General features: G+C 42.7%; 1 protein-coding gene across 1 annotated transcript in view; it reads right to left on the bottom strand.

Annotated features, from left to right (window-relative positions):
• LOC139398809 (collagen alpha-1(XXIV) chain-like) overlaps window positions 1–18,769 on the bottom strand; it is a gene marked incomplete at both ends in the record, with an annotated part of 43,430 nt that extends 24,661 nt beyond the window's left edge. Inside the window, 6 exons of the mRNA XM_071144588.1 lie at window positions 7,318–7,362; window positions 9,300–9,353; window positions 9,526–9,570; window positions 14,051–14,104; window positions 14,992–15,045; window positions 18,716–18,769. Coding sequence (XP_071000689.1) covers window positions 7,318–7,362; window positions 9,300–9,353; window positions 9,526–9,570; window positions 14,051–14,104; window positions 14,992–15,045; window positions 18,716–18,769 — 306 coding nt within the window. The remainder of the gene's footprint in view (window positions 1–7,317; window positions 7,363–9,299; window positions 9,354–9,525; window positions 9,571–14,050; window positions 14,105–14,991; window positions 15,046–18,715) is intronic.
• Window positions 18,770–20,245: the final 1,476 nt, after the last annotated feature.

Consider the following 20,245-nt stretch of genomic DNA (forward strand, 5'->3'; position numbering starts at 1 on the left):
TATATAATAAACAACATCTACATTCCTGTCTATTCTAATCTATATAATAAACAACATCTACATTCCTGTCTGTTCTAATCTATATAATAAACAACATACATCTACATTCCTGTCTATTCTAATCTATATAATAAACAACATCTACATTCCTGTCTGTTCTAATCTATATAATAATCAACATACATCTACATTCCTGTCTGTTCTAATCTATAGGGCGGCAGGGTAGCCGAGTGGTTAGAGCATTGGACTTGTAACCGAAAGGTTGCAAGTTCAAATCCCAGAGCTGACAAGGTACAAAATCTGTCGTTCTGCCCCTGAACAAGGCAGTTAACCCACTGTTCCTAGGCCGTCATTGAAAATAAGAATTTGTTCTTAACTGACTTGCCTAGTAAAATAAAGGTAAAATAAAAAAAATAAAAATATAATAAACAACATCTACATTCCTGTCTATTCTAATCTATATAATAAACAACATCTACATTCCTGTCTATTCTAATCTATATAATAAACAACATCTACATTCCTGTCTATTCTAATCTATATAATAAACAACATCTACATTCCTGTCTATTCTAATCTATATAATAAACAACATCTACATTCCTGTCTGTTCTAATCTATATAATAAACAACATCTACATTCCTGTCTATTCTAATCTATATAATAGACAACATCTACATTCCTGTCTGTTCTAATCTATATAATAAACAACATCTACATTCCTGTCTATTCTAATCTATATAATAAACAACATCTACATTCCTGTCTGTTCTAATCCATATAATAAACAACATCTACATTCCTGTCTGTTCTAATCTATATAATAAACAACATCTACATTCCTGTCTATTCTAATCTATATAATAAACAACATCTACATTCCTGTCTATTCTAATCTATATAATAAACAACATCTACATTCCTGTCTGTTCTAATCTATATAATAAACAACATCTACATTCCTGTCTATTCTAATCTATATAATAAACAACATCTACATTCCTGTCTATTCTAATCTATATAATAAACAACATCTACATTCCCGTCTATTCTAATCTATATAATAAACAACATCTACATTCCTGTCTATTCTAATCTATATAATAAACAACATCTACATTCCTGTCTATTCTAATCTATATAATAAACAACATCTACATTCCTGTCTATTCTAATCTATATAATAAACAACATCTACATTCCTGTCTGTTCTAATCTATATAATAAACAACATCTACATTCCTGTATGTTCTAATCTATATAATAAACAACATCTACATTCCTGCCTGTTCTAATCTATATAATAAACAACATCTACATTCCTGTCTGTTCTACAGTACATAAAGCCAGCTTATGAAAACACAGTAGCCAACCGCAAAAAGCATCTCCACAAGATGGTATAAGCCTTAGCATAGCCCCAGGCATGCAGGCAGCTAAGATTTGCAGTTGGACTGTAGTGGCTGTGAGTCGAGACAGAGGCAGGTAGCTGAGAGTCATGGGAACACTAGTGACTCCCGATGCACACAAAACACCTTAAATGTGGCATGAAGTGGGACAACATGGTGTCCTGTATCATTTAACAGTAGGAAACTAGGCTTTGGAGAGTTTTAGAGCTCCATCTGCAGCGATCTGCTTTCTCAGGTGTGTGTGTGTGTCTGCAGCGATCTGCTTTCTCAGGTGTGTGTGTGTGTCTGCAGTGATCTGCTTTCTCAGATGTGTGTGTGTGTGTCTGCAGCGATCTGCTTTCTCAGGCGTGTGTGTCTGCAGTGATCTGCTTTCTCAGGTGTGTGTGTCTGCAGTGATCTGCTTTCTCAGGTGTGTGTGTGTGTGTCTGCAGTGATCTGGTTTTTCAGGTGTGTGTGTGTGTGTCTGCAGTGATCTGCTTTCTCAGGTGTGTGTGTGTGTGTCTGCAACGATCTGCTTTCTCAGGTGTGTGTGTCTGCAGCGATATGCTTTCTCAGGTGTGCGTGTGTCTGCAGCGATCTGCTTTCTCAGGTGTGTGTGTGTGTGTGTCTGCAGTGATCTGCTTTCTCAGGTGTGTGTGTGTGTCTGCAGCGATCTGCTTTCTCAGGTGTGTGTGTGTGTCTGCAGCAATCTGCTTTCTCAGGTGTGTGTGTGTGTCTGCAGCGATCTGTTTTCTCAGGTGTTGTGTGTGTGTGTGTGTGTGTGTGTGTGTGTGTGTGTGTGTGTGTGTGTGTAGCAATCTGCTTTCTCAGGTGTGTGTGTGTCTGCAGTGATCTGCTTTCTCAGGTGTGTGTGTGTGTCTGCAGCGATCTGCTTTCTCAGGTGTGTGTGTGTGTCTGCAGTGATCTGCTTTCTCAGATGTGTGTGTGTGTGTCTGCAGCGATCTGCTTTCTCAGGCGTGTGTGTCTGCAGTGATCTGCTTTCTCAGGTGTGTGTGTCTGCAGTGATCTGCTTTCTCAGGTGTGTGTGTGTGTGTCTGCAGTGATCTGGTTTTTCAGGTGTGTGTGTGTGTGTCTGCAGTGATCTGCTTTCTCAGGTGTGTGTGTGTGTGTCTGCAACGATCTGCTTTCTCAGGTGTGTGTGTCTGCAGCGATATGCTTTCTCAGGTGTGCGTGTGTCTGCAGCGATCTGCTTTCTCAGGTGTGTGTGTGTGTGTGTCTGCAGTGATCTGCTTTCTCAGGTGTGTGTGTGTGTCTGCAGCGATCTGCTTTCTCAGGTGTGTGTGTGTGTCTGCAGCAATCTGCTTTCTCAGGTGTGTGTGTGTGTCTGCAGCGATCTGCTTTCTCAGGTGTGTGTGTGTGTGTGTGTGTGTGTGTGTGTAGCAATCTGCTTTCTCAGGTGTGTGTGTGTCTGCAGTGATCTGCTTTCTCAGGTGTGTGTGTGTGTGTCTGCAGCGATCTGCTTTCTCAGGTGTGTGTGTGTGTGTGTGTGTGTCTGCAGCGATCTGCTTTCTCAGGTGTGTGTGTGTGTCTGCAGCGATCTGCTTTCTCAGGCGTGTGTGTGTCTGCAGTGATCTGCTTTCTCAGGTGTGTGTGTGTGTCTGCAGCGATCTGCTTTCTCAGGTGTGTGTGTGTGTGCTTTCTCAGGTGTGTGTGTGTGTGTCTGCAGCGATCTGCTTTCTCAGGTGTGTGTGTGTGTGTAGCAATCTGCTTTCTCAGGTGTGTGTGTGTCTGCAGTGATCTGCTTTCTCAGGTGTGTGTGTGTGTGTGTGCTTTCTCAGGTGTGTGTGTGTGTGTCTGCAGCGATCTGCTTTCTCAGGTGTGTGTGTGTGTGTCTGCCATGATCTGCTTTCTCAGGTGTGTGTGTGTCTGCAGCGATCTGCTTTCTCAGGTGTGTGTGTGTATGTCTGCAGTGATCTGCTTTCTCAGGTGCGTGTGTGTGTGTGTGTGTCTGCAGTGATCTGCTTTCTCAGGTGTGTGTGTGTGTCTGCAGCGATCTGCTTTCTCAGGTGTGTGTGTGTGTGTAACAATCTGCTTTCTCAGGTGTGTGTGTGTCTGCAATGATCTGCTTTCTCAGGTGTGTGTGTGTGTGTCTGCAGCGATCTGCTTTCTCAGGTGTGTGTGTGTGTGTTTGTGTGTGTGTGTAGCAATCTGCTTTCTCAGGTGTGTGTGTATCTGCAGCCATATGCTTTCTCAGGTGTGTGTGTGTCTGTAGCAATCTGCCTTCTCAGGTGTGTTTGTGTATACAGCGATATGCTTTCTCAGGTTTGTGTGTGTATACAGCGGTCTGCTTTCTCAGGTGTGTGTGTGTGTGTGTATACAGCGATATGCTTTTTCAGGTGTGTGTGTGTATACAAATATATGCTTTCTCAGGTGTGTGTGTATCTGCAGTGATATGCTTTCTCAGGTGTGTGTGTGTGTATACAGCAGTCTGCTTTCTCAGCCCTAGGTCAGACTGAGTGGAGGTTACAAGAAGAGCAGAACAGTCAGGAAGTGAGACTGATATCACCATAGTAAGTACTGTAGAAGAGAATTAAGACATTCTCTCTGTTGTCATATGCTACTAGTCTCTCGCTCTTCCTCTCTCCATCTCTCTCTTCGGCCCAGGTGAACCTGAGTATCGTGTGTTTCAGAGCAAACCGCAGACCTGTTAATGCCCTCAGCAGCGATTCAATTTAGAGGCATTTTTTTATTTTTTTTATTGTGGGTCACCCTATAATGGAACACTTGACGGGCCAATCTAATTTGGCCCCAAAAAATACAGCTGATCATATTATAAAAACTCCCAGTAAATGATTGGTTCAAATGCTTTACTGGCAACATGTTGCATTAAGTGCTCTCTAGGTGACACAACAAAGCCTTAGTGAACACATTGAACACGTTCAGCCAGGAACCTCCTGACCAGGGCTAACCTGCAGTTAGCCAACCCATCGGCAGTCTCTCTCAGACCCTCCAGATTAGATTTATTTGGAAAGTGATGTAATGACGTTCATTAGAGGCTCCATGTGTTTCCAAGCTGAGGTCTTTTTGTTTTAACATGGCATTGGCTTCAAAGGGGTCCTAGCTAGATACAGTCTGTGGTAAATGGTTAATCCCTTTCATGTGTGCTCTCCTACGCAACACAGAGGCTGTGTCCCAAATGGCACCACATTCCCTATATAGTGCCCATAGGGCTCTGGTCAAAATTAGTGTACTATGTAGTAAATAGGGAGCCATTTGGAAGTCCTATTCAGTGGCTGTGGCTTCCACAGCGCACACAATGCAAATACTAACATTAAGGGACCTGACGAACACAGAGAAGCATACGGCATTGAGATGTGACATGCATGAGAGGGTTGTATGTGGATTTCTAGCATAGGAAAACATGTTGGGTGTCAAATGACTATATGGACCAAAAAACAACAAAGACAGACTTTTGAAACGTTGCAGTTTTGCAGTTAATTAGACCAATCCAAAGTAATAGTAGTATTCCACAGATGTTTTAGAAAACTAGTCGGGCCACTGATGTTGTGCCAGTACTAGTAGAGCCATGACTTGTTATTGATGAATGAACATAGATGATCATAGATCATTCTCATCTGGATCGTCATTGTTTATTTTCTTGAGTATTTCTACTGTAGAGATGTGCGGTATGTACAGTGGGGAGATGTGCCGATTTTGCAGGTTTTCCTACTTACAAAGCATGTAGAGGTCTGTAATTTTTTATCATAGGTACACTTCAACTGTGAGAGACGGATCCAGAAAATCACATTGTATGATTTTTAAGTAATCCATTAGCATTTTATTGCATAACATAAGTATCTGATACATCAGAAAAGCAGAACTTAATATTTGGTACAGAAACCTTTGTTTGCAATTAGAGAGATCATACGTTTCCTGTAGTTCTTGACCAGGTTTGCACACACTGCAGCAGGGATTTTGGCCCACTCCTCCATACAGACCTTCTCCAGATTCTTCAGGTTTTGGGGCTGTCGCTGGGCAATACAGACTTTCAGCTCCCTCCAAAGATTTTCTATTGGGTTCAGGTCTGGAGACTGGCTAGGCCACTCCAGGACCTTGAGATGCTTCTTACTGAGCCACTCCTTAGTTTCCCTGGCTGTGTGTTTCGGGTCGTTGTCATGCTGGAAGACCCATCTTCAATGCTCTTACTGAGGCGAGGAGGTTGTTTGCCAAGATCTCGCGATACATGGCCCCATCCATCCTCCCCTCAATACGGTGCAGTCGTCCTGTCCCTTTTGCAGAAAAGCATCCCCAAAGGATGATGTTTCCACCTCCATGCTTCATGGTTGGTGTTCTTGGGGTTGTACTCATCCTTCTTCTTCCTCCAAACACGGCGAGTGGAGTTTAGACCAAAAAGCTCTATTTTTGTCTCATCAGACCACATGACCTTCTCCCATTCTGCTTTGAGACTGTGGTCCCAGCTCTCTTCAGGTCATTGAGCAGGTCCTGCTGTATAGTTCTGGGCTGATCCCTCACCTTCCTCATGATCATTGATGCCCCATGAGGTGAGATCTTGCATGGAGCCATCATCTTGAACTTCTTCCATTTTCTAATAATTGCGCCAACAGTTGTTGCCTTTCCTCCAAGCTGCTTGCCTATTGTCCTGTAGCCCATCCTAGCCTTGTGCAGGTCTACAATTTTACTCCTGATGTCCTTACACAGCTCTCTGGTCTTGGCCATTGTGGAGAGGTTGGAGTTTGTTTGATTGAGTGTGTAGACAGGTGTCTTTTATACAGGTAACGAGTGGAGAACAGGAGGAATTCTTAAAGAAAAACTTACAGGTCTGTGAGAGACGGAATTCTTACTGGTTGGTAGGTGATCAAATACTTATGTCATGCAATAAAATGCAAATTAATTACTTAAAAATCATACGATTTTTGTTTTAGATTCCGTCTCTCACAGTTGAAGTGTACCTTTGATAAAAATTACAGACTTCTACATGCTTTGTAAGTAGGAAAATCGGCAAAATCGGCAGAATATCAAATACTTGTTCTCCATACTGTCTGTTTCTAAGGGCAATAACAAGAGTTCAGTTATGCAGTTACGTTTCCTTCAAGAGGCGTTTTTTAAATTTACACAAAAAAAAGAAAAATTGTCCCTGGCACAAACAAACGAACGCAAACTCAAAATGAGGTAACTTCCAGAGATTGTCATTCACTGGAGATCCTTATGCTGCCAATTTCTGTATAAAACACACGTTTATTGCTAGAGAAATACCTTCCTACCCCTCTTCCTCCTCCACCTCTCTACCCCTCCTCCTCCTCCACCTCCCTATCCCCTTCTCCTCCTCCACAACCCTACCCCTCCTCCTCCACCTCCCTACCCATCCTCCTCCACCTCCCTACCCCTCCAACTACCTACCCCTCCTCCACCTCCCTACCCCTCCACCTCCCTACCCCTCCACCTCCCTACCCCTCCTCCACTTCCCTACCCCTCCTCCACCTCCCTACCCCTCCAACTACCTACCCCTCCTCCACCTCCCTACCCCTCCTCCACCTCCCTACCCCTCCACCTCCCTACCCCTCCTCCACTTCCCTACCCCTCTTCCACCTCCCTACCCCTCCACCTCCCTACCCCTCCTCCACCTCCCTACCCCTCTTTGCCTCATCACCTCCTCCTCTAACCTTTTCGTCCTCCCTCCCCATACTAAACCACATAAAGACCCTTACATCTCCATCACTGCACTCAGACTAATGAAAACCAACCACTCTGCATCTTTAGGTCTGAGAAAAGCACTATAAACATTCTACGTATGAGTACTCTGCTTTGAGACTCTTCCTATACGAGAGCAGCAGGAAGTAGAGACTTAATAACTTATCCCAGTCAGTCGCTGTACTGCACATTAACAAACTAAGAAGTGGTTAATCACTGACATTGATTTCATGCATAGTCAGCAAAAACCACCAGACTCACTTGCGGTCCATTTTTTCCAATGCCGCCAAGGTCCCCCGTCTCCCCCTGAAAACCAGATCAAAACAAAACATTAGTACATTTTCTTCCTGTGTGTTAAGATGTTAAGATCCAGCCGATGGTCGCTCAGTCACATGATCAACAGCTTGAACACACAGGGTTTTAAATAAACAAATGATTAAAAAGCACACATGGAAATGCTCTTGATTTCTTCTGTTTCTGTTTATTTCTCTCCTGCGGGTTTCCATTATGCTCTATAACAGTCCAGGGAGAATTCCTTCTCTTTGTTAATAAGGCTCAATACATTTATGACACAACCACCTCCCCTTGAACTAACACAAGTACCCAACTCATTCACAAATACAGGGACTCTGACTTGCATGGCATTCAGAGGAACACACTAAAGTGTAATCCATACTAATAAACATCTGCCACATTGTGCAGCAGTAATAGTGAAGGCGCAAGGCCTTGCACTGGGTTCACACCAGTTAACTCTAATGAAGTAACGTGAAGAACACGTCAGGAAAAAAACTAAACAAGAAAACTAAACTAAGACCTCAAAAGTGGTAAGCGGGCCATGTCGATTAGATAGTACACTACATTACCAAAAGAATGTGGACACCTGCTCGTTGAACATCTCATTCCAAAACCATGGGCATTAATATGGATTTGGTCCCCCCTTTGCTGCCATAACAGCCTCCACTCTTCTGGGAAGGAGTTCCACTAGACGCTGGAACATTGCTGCGGGGACTTGCATCTATTCAGCCACAAGAGCATTAGTGAGGCCGGGCATTGATGTTGGCCGATTAGGCCTGGCTCGGAGTCGGCGTTCCAATACATTCCAAAGGTGTTCGACGGTGTTAAGGTCAGGGCTCTGTGCAGGCCAGTCAAGTTCTTTCACACCGATCTCGACAAACCATTTCTGTATGGACCTCGCTTTGTGCACAGGGGCATGGTCATGCTGAAAGAGGAAAGGGCCTTCCCAAACTGTTGCCACGTCATTGTATTGATATTGCATCATTGGAACTAAGGGGCCTAGCCCAAACCATGAAAAACAGCCCCATACCATTATTCCATCTCCACCAAACTTTACATCGACACCATGAATTCGGGCAGGTCCTGGCATCCGCCAAACCCAGATTTGTCCGTCAGACTGCCAGATGGTAAAGCATGATTCATCACTCCAGAGAACGTGTTTCCACCTCTCCAGAGTCCAATGGCGGTAAGCTTTACACCACTGTAGCAAACGCTTGGCATTGCACATGGTGATGTTAGGTGCCCGGAGAACAGTGGGTTAACTGCCTTGCTGAGGAACAGAACAACAGATAAGGCAGCCTTTCCTTTCCCCTGTGAGCGGCTGCTCGGCCATGGAAACCCATTTCATGAATCTCCCAACGAACAGTTCTTATGCTGACGTTGTTTCCAGAGGCAGTTTGGAACTCGGTAGAGAGTATTGTAACCGAGGACAGGCGATTTTTACGCGGCAAGCGCATCAGCACTCGGCGGTCCCGTTCGGTGAGCTTGTGTGGCCTACAACTTCGCGGCGGAGCTGTGGTTGCTCCTAGACGTTTCCACTTCACAATAACATCACATTTGACAAACTGACTTGTTGGAAAGGTGGCATCCTATGACAGTGCCACGTCGAAAGTCACTGAGCACTTCAGTAAGCCCATTCTACTGCCAATGTTTGTCTATGGAGATTGCATTGAAATAGCCAAACCCACTAATTTGAAGGGGTGTCCACATACTTTTGTAGATTTAATGTAAGTTTTCATTCCTACTGCCCTGATTATATTGCTCACTGTTCTGGAATTATTCTGGACAGTTAGCTTATGATTAGACACAACACCAAGGGAAAGAGATGGTTACACACACACTTGACCATATCTGCAAATGGACCTGATCGACTGACACTGTGATAGTTGTTTTTCTAAACAGTCCAATACAGCATGCGTACAGTATGCACGCTGATAGTAACTTCTTACCTTCAGTCCCTCAGGTCCAGGTTCCCCTATGTAGCCTTTCCTTCCAACTCTCCCCTGTAGAGAAACACACACACACACACACACACACACACAAACACACACACACACACACACACACACACACACACACACACACACACACACACATTACAGGATGCATCAGCTTTTCATGTTTTATCACATCTCATCTGTGTTACTTCATAATGAAACACCTGGAGACACTTACAGTGGTGCCAGGGCCGCCAAGTGGGCCAAGGTGTCCCTCATCACCCTGAAAATACACAGTAAAACAGGTCAACACAGTGCAATGCATCATATACAGCTGGATTTGGGGACCAGGTAACATCACTGGGCACTGGCAGTAACACTAGCTGAGCAACATCCCATCTCACCTTATGCACAGATCTACTAATGTGAAAGCCACAGGGGGCCTGTGTGTGTGTGTGTGTGTGTGTGTGTGTGTGTGTGTGTGTGTGTGTGTGTGTGTGTGTGTGTGTGTGTGTGTGTACTCTCATCGATCACTGTGTTCTTCCTAGCAGAGTGACCTGGATGTTTCTCTCTATGTCCACACTGCCTGAAGGAGAGCTTGATGATTCCAATGATTAGAATGTATGATGTTCTGCTTTGAGACATTTTCTCTGATCAGCTGAAGGGAAAGGTATTAATGCTATAGTGATTGAACTCTACAGCATTTTCTCTGATCAGCTTAAGGGAAAGGTATTAATGCTATAGTGATTGAACTCTACAGCATTTTCTCTGATCAGCTTAAGGGAAAGGTATTAATGCTATAGTGATTGAACTCTACAGCATTTTCTCTGATCAGCTTAAGGGAAAGGTATTAATGCTATAGTGATTGAACTCTACAGCATTTTCTCTGATCAGCTGAAGGGAAAGGTATTAATGCTATAGTGATTGAACTCTACAGCATTTTCTCTGATCAGCTGAAGGGAAAGGTATTAATGCTATAGTGATTGAACTCTACAGCATTTTCTCTGATCAGCTGAAGGGAAAGGTATTAATGCTATAGTGATTGAACTCTACAGCATTTTCTCTGATCAGCTGAAGGGAAAGGTATTAATGCTATAGTGATTGAACTCTACAACATTTTCTCTGATCAGCTGAAGGGAAAGGTATTAATGCTATAGTGATTGAACTCTACAGCATTTTCTCTGATCAGCTGAAGGGAAAGGTATTAATGCTATAGTGATTGAACTCTACAGCATTTTCTCTGATCAGCTGAAGGGAAAGGTATTAATGCTATAGTGATTGAACTCTACAGCATTTTCTCTGATCAGCTGAAGGGAAAGGTATTAATGCTATAGTGATTGAACTCTACAGCATTTTCTCTGATCAGCTTAAGGGAAAGGTATTAATGCTATAGTGATTGAACTCTACAGCATTTTCTCTGATCAGCTGAAGGGAAAGGTATTAATGCTATAGTGATTGAACTCTACAGCATTTTCTCTGATCAGCTGAAGGGAAAGGTATTAATGCTATAGTGATTGAACTCTACAGCATTTTCTCTGATCAGCTTAAGGGAAAGGTATTAATGCTATAGTGATTGAACTCTACAGCATTTTCTCTGATCAGCTGAAGGGAAAGGTATTAATGCTATAGTGATTGAACTCTACAACATTTTCTCTGATCAGCTGAAGGGAAAGGTATTAATGCTATAGTGATTGAACTCTACAGCATTTTCTCTGATCAGCTGAAGGGAAAGGTATTAATGCTATAGTGATTGAACTCTACAGCATTTTCTCTGATCAGCTGAAGGGAAAGGTATTAATGCTATAGTGATTGAACTCTACAGCATTTTCTCTGATCAGCTGAAGGGAAAGGTATTAATGCTATAGTGATTGAACTCTACAGCATTTTCTCTGATCAGCTGAAGGGAAAGGTATTAATGCTATAGTGATTGAACTCTACAGCATTTTCTCTGATCAGCTGAAGGGAAAGGTATTAATGCTATAGTGATTGAACTCTACAGCATTTTCTCTGATCAGCTGAAGGGAAAGGTATTAATGCTATAGTGATTGAACTCTACAGCATTTTCTCTGATCAGCTGAAGGGAAAGGTATTAATGCTATAGTGATTGAACTCTACAGCATTTTCTCTGATCAGCTGAAGGGAAAGGTATTAATGCTATAGTGATTGAACTCTACAGCATTTTCTCTGATCAGCTGAAGGGAAAGGTATTAATGCTATAGTGATTGAACTCTACAGCATTTTCTCTGATCAGCTGAAGGGAAAGGTATTAATGCTATAGTGATAGAACTCTACAGCATTTTCTCAGATCAGCTGAAGGGAAAGGTATTAATGCTATAGTGATTGAACTCTACAGCATTTTCTCTGATCAGCTGAAGGGAAAGGTATTAATGCTATAGTGATTGAACTCTACAGCATTTTCTCTGATCAGCTGAAGGGAAAGGTATTAATGCTATAGTGATTGAACTCTACAACATTTTCTCTGATCAGCTGAAGGGAAAGGTATTAATGCTATAGTGATTGAACTCTACAGCATTTTCTCTGATCAGCTGAAGGGAAAGGTATTAATGCTATAGTGATTGAACTCTACAGCATTTTCTCTGATCAGCTGAAGGGAAAGGTATTAATGCTATAGTGATTGAACTCTACAGCATTTTCTCTGATCAGCTGAAGGGAAAGGTATTAATGCTATAGTGATTGAACTCTACAGCATTTTCTCTGATCAGCTTAAGGGAAAGGTATTAATGCTATAGTGATTGAACTCTACAGCATTTTCTCTGATCAGCTGAAGGGAAAGGTATTAATGCTATAGTGATTGAACTCTACAGCATTTTCTCTGATCAGCTGAAGGGAAAGGTATTAATGCTATAGTGATTGAACTCTACAGCATTTTCTCTGATCAGCTTAAGGGAAAGGTATTAATGCTATAGTGATTGAACTCTACAGCATTTTCTCTGATCAGCTGAAGGGAAAGGTATTAATGCTATAGTGATTGAACTCTACAGCATTTTCTCTGATCAGCTGAAGGGAAAGGTATTAATGCTATAGTGATTGAACTCTACAGCATTTTCTCTGATCAGCTGAAGGGAAAGGTATTAATGCTATAGTGATTGAACTCTACAGCATTTTCTCTGATCAGCTGAAGGGAAAGGTATTAATGCTATAGTGATTGAACTCTACAGCATTTTCTCTGATCAGCTGAAGGGAAAGGTATTAATGCTATAGTGATTGAACTCTACAGCATTTTCTCTGATCAGCTGAAGGGAAAGGTATTAATGCTATAGTGATTGAACTCTACAGCATTTTCTCTGATCAGCTGAAGGGAAAGGTATTAATGCTATAGTGATTGAACTCTACAGCATTTTCTCTGATCAGCTGAAGGGAAAGGTATTAATGCTATAGTGATTGAACTCTACAGCATTTTCTCTGATCAGCTGAAGGGAAAGGTATTAATGCTATAGTGATTGAACTCTACAGCATTTTCTCTGATCAGCTGAAGGGAAAGGTATTAATGCTATAGTGATTGAACTCTACAGCATTTTCTCTGATCAGCTGAAGGGAAAGGTATTAATGCTATAGTGATTGAACTCTACAGCATTTTCTCTGATCAGCTGAAGGGAAAGGTATTAATGCTATAGTGATTGAACTCTACAGCATTTTCTCTGATCAGCTGAAGGGAAAGGTATTAATGCTATAGTGATTGAACTCTACAGCATTTTCTCTGATCAGCTGAAGGGAAAGGTATTAATGCTATAGTGATTGAACTCTACAGCATTTTCTCTGATCAGCTGAAGGGAAAGGTATTAATGCTATAGTGATTGAACTCTACAGCATTTTCTCTGATCAGCTGAAGGGAAAGGTATTAATGCTATAGTGATTGAACTCTACACCATTTTCTCTGATCAGCTGAAGGGAAAGGTATTAATGCTATAGTGATTGAACTCTACAGCATTTTCTCTGATCAGCTGAAGGGAAAGGTATTAATGCTATAGTGATTGAACTCTACAGCATTTTCTCTGATCAGCTGAAGGGAAAGGTATTAATGCTATAGTGATTGAACTCTACAGCATTTTCTCTGATCAGCTGAAGGGAAAGGTATTAATGCTATAGTGATTGAACTCTACAGCATTTTCTCTGATCAGCTGAAGGGAAAGGTATTAATGCTATAGTGATTGAACTCTACAGCATTTTCTCTGATCAGCTGAAGGGAAAGGTATTAATGCTATAGTGATTGAACTCTACACCATTTTCTTGCAGGCTATATGCAATAAGACTCCGTGCCAGGAAAGAGAGTGAGAGAGAGATTGAGGGGCCTTCCAACTCGGTACCACAGTTTAGTTGGGTGCCAATACCGTAACACTAGCACAATGGAAAGGTGTACGTACTGCACACACTGTACTGTACACACTGCCAAGGCTTCTGTTCTTATTTTCCACTGCTGCCTGGAAAGACCTGGAGTCTGCCTTGTTTTTGATTAGCACCTAGTGATGAATCATGACGGTATACAGTAGTGGAACATGCCCTGGGACCTGGAATCACTCTACAGCTTCACATAGCCTGAACCTACTGTAGCAATGCCAACCGCCTCAACTCTGGTTACAGGTTCAACTGCATGTATAAACTGAGAATCTGTTTTGTAATCAAATGCACACTAAATATTGTTAGCTTCCTGCATGTTCAGTTGTGTCTGCAGTATTCTGAGTATGATGTACAGTAGTTTAGTGGTTCTCACCCAGAAGCTACAAATTCTTGATAATGTCTCTTACCTCTGTTCCTTTTGGCCCTGGGGGTCCTTGTGGCCCTCTGGCACCTAGGAGTCCCTGCAACAGAGCAGGATACATGGTATGTCATACAAAACAGATGTGTTGCTATTATCGAAAACACACAAATGAAACCTCAGGAGTGGAAGATGCACTGAGGGTCAGGGTTGGAACCGGTTCAGGGAACAGAACAGCGGAAAATAAATACATTTTTCGAGGAACAGAATCAGAACTGGGAACAAAAGTGATCTACTGTATATTGTTTTGGAACAAAACCATTATTTTAAAATTATGGGAACCGGTTAATTACGTACCACAACAAAAGCAACAAAGCACCTATGCAAAGCCCTCACTCTGTCACTCAGAAAGGTAATCCTGTGTCTGCCTGCCTGCCTGCCTGCCTGCCTGCCTGCCTGTCTGTCTGTCTGTCTGTCTGTCTGTCTGTCTGTCTGTCTGTCTGTCTGTCTGTCTGTCTGTCTGCCTGCCTGCCTGCCTGCCTGCCTGCCTGCCTGTCTGTCTGTCTGTGTCTGTATGTCTGTCTGCCTGCCTGCCTGCCTGCCTGCCTGTCTTCCTGTCTGTCTGTCTGTCTGTCTGTCTGTCTGTCTGCCTGTTTGTCTGCCTTCCTGCCTGCCTGCCTGCCTGCCTGCCTGTCTGTCTGTCTGTCTGCCTGCCTGCCTGTCTGTCTGTCTGCCGAAACTCTTTGCCAGTATGTAGGCTACCTGCCCCTCACCCTAATGTCGAGCTAAATGTAAAACATATATATATTTCAGAGGTTTAAAAACTGGAACTTTTTGGGGGTTCAAACCAGTTCAGAACTTCCACAGAACAGTGGAACCGAACAAAAATATGTTTGGTTCTGTTCAGAATAAAACAAATAATTTTGGTTCCAACCCCTGCTGAGGATGATGTATTTTGAATTGAGTTGTGGAAACAGTGCTTGTCTTTACCTTAGGTCCAGGAGGGCCGTTGGGACCTGGCACACCGATGTCTCCAGGAAAGCCCTGAGAAACCAAGCAGGATGGTTCTTTGACGACATCATTAATCACAAGACTGATGTGATCATATAGGTTTGATGCCACATCTAACATGACACACTCCTGAACACACCTGAATGTATTCAGTTTCTTTATATTCCATTCTATTACATCATACTTTCTTTAGATATGTGTGTACAGAAAGGGAGTGGAGGATTATCTACATAGGGTGCCTATATGCTTGTATATTGATATATATGGCAGGGTCAGGGTCAGACCCACACTGCCCCTCTTTTCTAAAAAAGACCTTATGGATTGACAATGATGAGAACAGAGAGCACACTGACCCTCTGTAAGACGGGGTAGGCAAGGTCAATACATCTGTATCTAAAGAGTGACAGGGCCTAGCTATGTTATATGAACCTGACGTAAAGGGGCTGATGGATAGAGATGTTGGCTGAAGACTGTCACACACCTGCCTCAGCATGGCATGGCCGGCTCAATTAAAACAGGGGATGGGGAAAGAGGTAGGAGTGTTGGTATGGGGAGAGGGTGAGGGGGAGAGAGGGAGGAAAGTTGGTGGGGGAGAGGATGAGAGGGAGAAGGAGAGGAGAGAGGGGGAGAGAGGGAGAGAGGGGGAGAGAGGGAGAGTGGGTGGAGAGTTGGTGGGGAGAGGAGGAGAGGGAGAAGGAGAGGGTGAGAGGGGGAGAGTTGGTGGGGGAGAGGAGGAGAGGGGAGAGTTGAAGGAGGAGAGGAGGAAGGGGAGGAGAGAGAGGGAGAAAGGGGAGAGAGGGGGAGAGAGCGAGAAAGGGGGAGAGTGGGAGAGTGGGTGGAGAGTTGGTGGGGGAGAGAAGGAGAGGGAGAAGGAGAGGGTGAGAGGGGGAGAGTTGGTGGGGGAGAGGAGGAGAGGGAGAAGGGGAGAGTTGGTGGGGGAGAGGAGGAGAGGGAGAAGGGGAGAGTTTGTGGGGGAGAGGAGGAGAGGGAGAAGGGGAGAGTTGGTGGTGGAGAGGAGGAGAGGGAGAAGGGGAGAGTTTGTGGGGGAGAGGAGGAGAGGGAGAAGGGGAGAGTTGGTGGGGGAGAGAAGGAGAGGGAGAGAGTTGGTGGAGGAAAGGAGGAGAGGGCAAGAGTTGGTGGAGGAGAGAGAGAAGGAGAGGGAAGAGGGGGAGAGAGGGAGAGTTGGTGGAGAGTTGGTGGGGGAGAGGAGAAGAGGGAGAAGGAGAGGGGGACAGTTGGTGGGGGAGAGGAGGAAAGGGAGAAAGGGGGAGAGAAAGCTATGGAGATCTATCAGATTTACAGATGTGGTGTTTTAACAGGGCCAAAAATAGTAAAATGGAGTGAACCTTTCTGGACTCTTTGATCTTGACAAGGCAACAAACAGTCAACCACCATAAAGTAGAGCTACAACATTTATAGGACGGATGGTAAAACAAGTGAGACATTGTTGGATTCAGTTTGATAAAAACTTAAAAGACATCTAGTCTGTGAGTCACATGATGTGCACACACTGAGAACATTACAGGATACGTTTGGATTAGTTTGACTTTCCAAATCCTATATATTCCTATATGCTATCCTGCTTTCTTGTAGATCTGCTAGACTGGGAATAAATCAGAACCAATGTGACACAGGGATGAAGGAAAGCTTACTGTATGTACTTTATTTCTGTGGTGGTTTTAAGGAGTGCTATCAATGTGTATCTGTGGTGGGTTTAAGGAGTGCTATCGATGTATATCTGTGGTGTGTTTGAGTGCTATTGATGTTTATCTGTGGTGTGTTTAAGGAGTGCTATCGATGTATATCTGTGGTGCGTTTGAGTGCTATTGATGTTTATCTGTGGTGTGTTTAAGGAGTGCTATCGATGTATATCTGTGGTGCGTTTGAGTGCTATTGATGTTTATCTGTGGTGTGTTTAAGGAGTGCTATCGATGTATATCTGTGGTGCGTTTGAGTGCTATTGATGTTTATCTGCGGTGGGTTTACGGAGTGCTATCGATGTATATCTGTGGTGCGTTTGAGTGCTATTGATGTTTATCTGTGGTGTGTTTAAGGAGTGCTATCGATGTATATCTGTGGTGCGTTTGAGTGCTATTGATGTTTATCTGTGGTGGGTTTAAGGAGTGCTATCGATGTGTATCTGTGGTGGGTTTAAGGAGTGCTATCGATGTATATCTGTGGTGTGTTTAAGGAGTGCTATCGATGTGTATCTGTGGTGGGTTTAAGGAGTGCTATCGATGTATATCTGTGGTGCGTTTGAGTGCTATTGATGTTTATCTGTGGTGTGTTTAAGGAGTGCTATCGATGTATATCTGTGGTGTGTTTAAGGAGTGCTATCGATGTATATCTGTGGTGTGTTTAAGGAGTGCTATCAATGTATATCTGTGGTGCGTTTGAGTGCTATTGATGTTTATCTGTGGTGGCTTTAAGGAGTGCTATCGATGTGTATCTGTGGTGGGTTTAAGGAGTGCTATCGATGTGTATCTGTGGTGGGTTTAAGGAGTGCTATCGATGTGGATCTGTGGTAGGTTTAAGGAGTGCTATCGATGTATATCTGTGCTGGGTTTAAGGAGTGCTATCGATGTGTATCTGTGGTGGGTTTAAGGAGTGCTATCGATGTGTATCTGTGGTGGGTTTAAGGAGTGCTATCGATGTGTATCTGTGGTGGGTTTAAGGAGTGCTATCGATGTATATCTGTGCTGGGTTTAAGGAGTGCTATCGATGTGTATCTGTGGTGGGTTTAAGGAGTGCTATCGATGTGTATCTGTGGTGGGTTTAAGGAGTGCTATTGATGTGTATCTGTGGTGGGTTTAAGGAGTGCTATCGATGTGTATCTGTGGTGGGTTTAAGGAGTGCTATCGATGTGTATCTGTGGTGGGTTTAAGGAGTGCTATCGATGTGTATCTGTGGTGGGTTTAAGGAGTGCTATCAATGTATTTCTCAGATTGTTCAGTTTGCTTGGTGTGTTGATCCTGTCCTCTCAAGTTGGACTCTGTCCCCCAAGTTCACAACCTTATCTCAAGTGTTTAGCATTCATTCGACACAGGACAGTGGCTGACCTGGGGTTGGGAGGGAGGCAGCAGCCGTAGAGATACTATAGATAGTGAGCAGCAATAAAGAGGCAGTCTTAAGCACTACTCTGGACCTGTGCCCATGATGATTTTAGTTCCTTACTGTGTATTCTATGTTAGCTTATCTACTGTTTACATGTGTCTGTCTCATGGACCAGGACAGGAGTTTAAGTCATAGATAAAGAGTGATGTGGGGCTGATCGTGTTGTATGGTGTTAGTGATAGTGTGTATCAGTTTACACCCTGATCCCAGACAGAACACAGGTAGTAGAGCAGACCGCCTCAGACAGTCTCAGGGCGGTTTCTCTATCCCGTCTCTGGGACAACTTGAAAACATCTCTGGCAAGTAAAAGAACAGGGATACAATATGGTCCCAACAGAACTACAATTTCAACTTGACTACAACAACAGTGTGTAGGAACACACTCTTAGATCAGAACGATATGTTTTTGTGATTGGTTCAGTTTGCATGGTTTACTTGTTTGACCATGTATAGCACTATATGACATAAGTTTATGACATCATTTTATGACCTCATATTGAGCTGTATCAGTAGCTCAATGACCATTAAAGTGGCAGAAACATAATAGCAGACATTTAACAGTGTGGCTTTAATGATGTCAGTGTTTTACCTCAGGACCTGGTGGGCCATGAGGTCCCTGTGGTCCGATCTCACCCATTTTACCCTGTTAGAGCAGAGAGACATTAAACATTTTAAAAAGCACATCTTCTGTTTGAATTTAGAGCAAAGACACATGAAAACATCAACACAAAGTGGAAACATCAATGCCAAGCATCTCTCTCTTTTCTTCTCTCTCACTCTCACAGACAGACACCCACACACACACATAACGTACTGCATATTACATACACAAACAGACAGCCACACACGCACATAACGTACTGTATATTATATACACAAACAGACAGCCACACACACATAACGTACTGTATATTATATACAAACAGACAGCCACACACACACACATAACGTACTGTATATTATATATACAAACAGACAGCCACACATACATAAAGTACTGTATATTATATACACAAACAGACAGCCACACATACATAAAGTACTGTATATTATATACACAAACAGACAGCCACACATGCATAACGTACTGTATATTATATGTACAAACAGACACCCACACACACATGCATAACGTACTGTATATTATATATACAAACAGACAGCCACACATACATAAAGTACTGTATATTATATACACAAACAGACAGCCACACATACATAACGTACTGTATATTACATACACAAACAGACAGCCACACATACATAACGTACTGTATATTATATACACAAACAGACAGCCACACATGCATAACGTACTGTATATTATATGTACAAACAGACACCCACACACACATGCATAACGTACTGTATATTATATATACAAACAGACAGCCACACATACATAACGTACTGTATATTATATATACAAACAGACAGCTACACACACATACATAACGTACTGTATATTATATATACAAACAGACAGCCACACATACATGCATAACGTACTGTATATTATATATACAAACAGACACCCACACACACATACATAACGTACTGTATATTATATACACAAACAGACACCCACACACACACATACATAACGTACTGTATATTATATATACAAACAGACAGCTACACACACACACATAACGTACTGTATATTATATATACAAACAGACAGCTACACACACATACATAACGTACTGTATATTATATATACAAACAGACACTCACACACACATGCATAACGTACTGTATATTATATACACAAACAGACACCCACACACACATACATAACGTACTGTATATTATATATACAAACAGACAGCCACACATACATAAAGTACTGTATATTATATACACAAACAGACAGCCACACATACATAACGTACTGTATATTATATATACAAACAGACACCCACACACACATACATAACGTACTGTATATTATATATACAAACAGACAGCCACACATACATAACGTACTGTATATTATATATACAAACAGACAGCCACACATACATAACGTACTGTATATTATATATACAAACAGACACTCACACACACATACATAACGTACTGTATATTATATACACAAACAGACAGCCACACATAC

The sequence above is a fragment of the Oncorhynchus clarkii genome, unplaced genomic scaffold (assembly GCF_045791955.1).
Source record: "Oncorhynchus clarkii lewisi isolate Uvic-CL-2024 unplaced genomic scaffold, UVic_Ocla_1.0 unplaced_contig_12974_pilon_pilon, whole genome shotgun sequence".
Taxonomy (NCBI): Eukaryota; Metazoa; Chordata; class Actinopteri; order Salmoniformes; family Salmonidae; genus Oncorhynchus; species Oncorhynchus clarkii.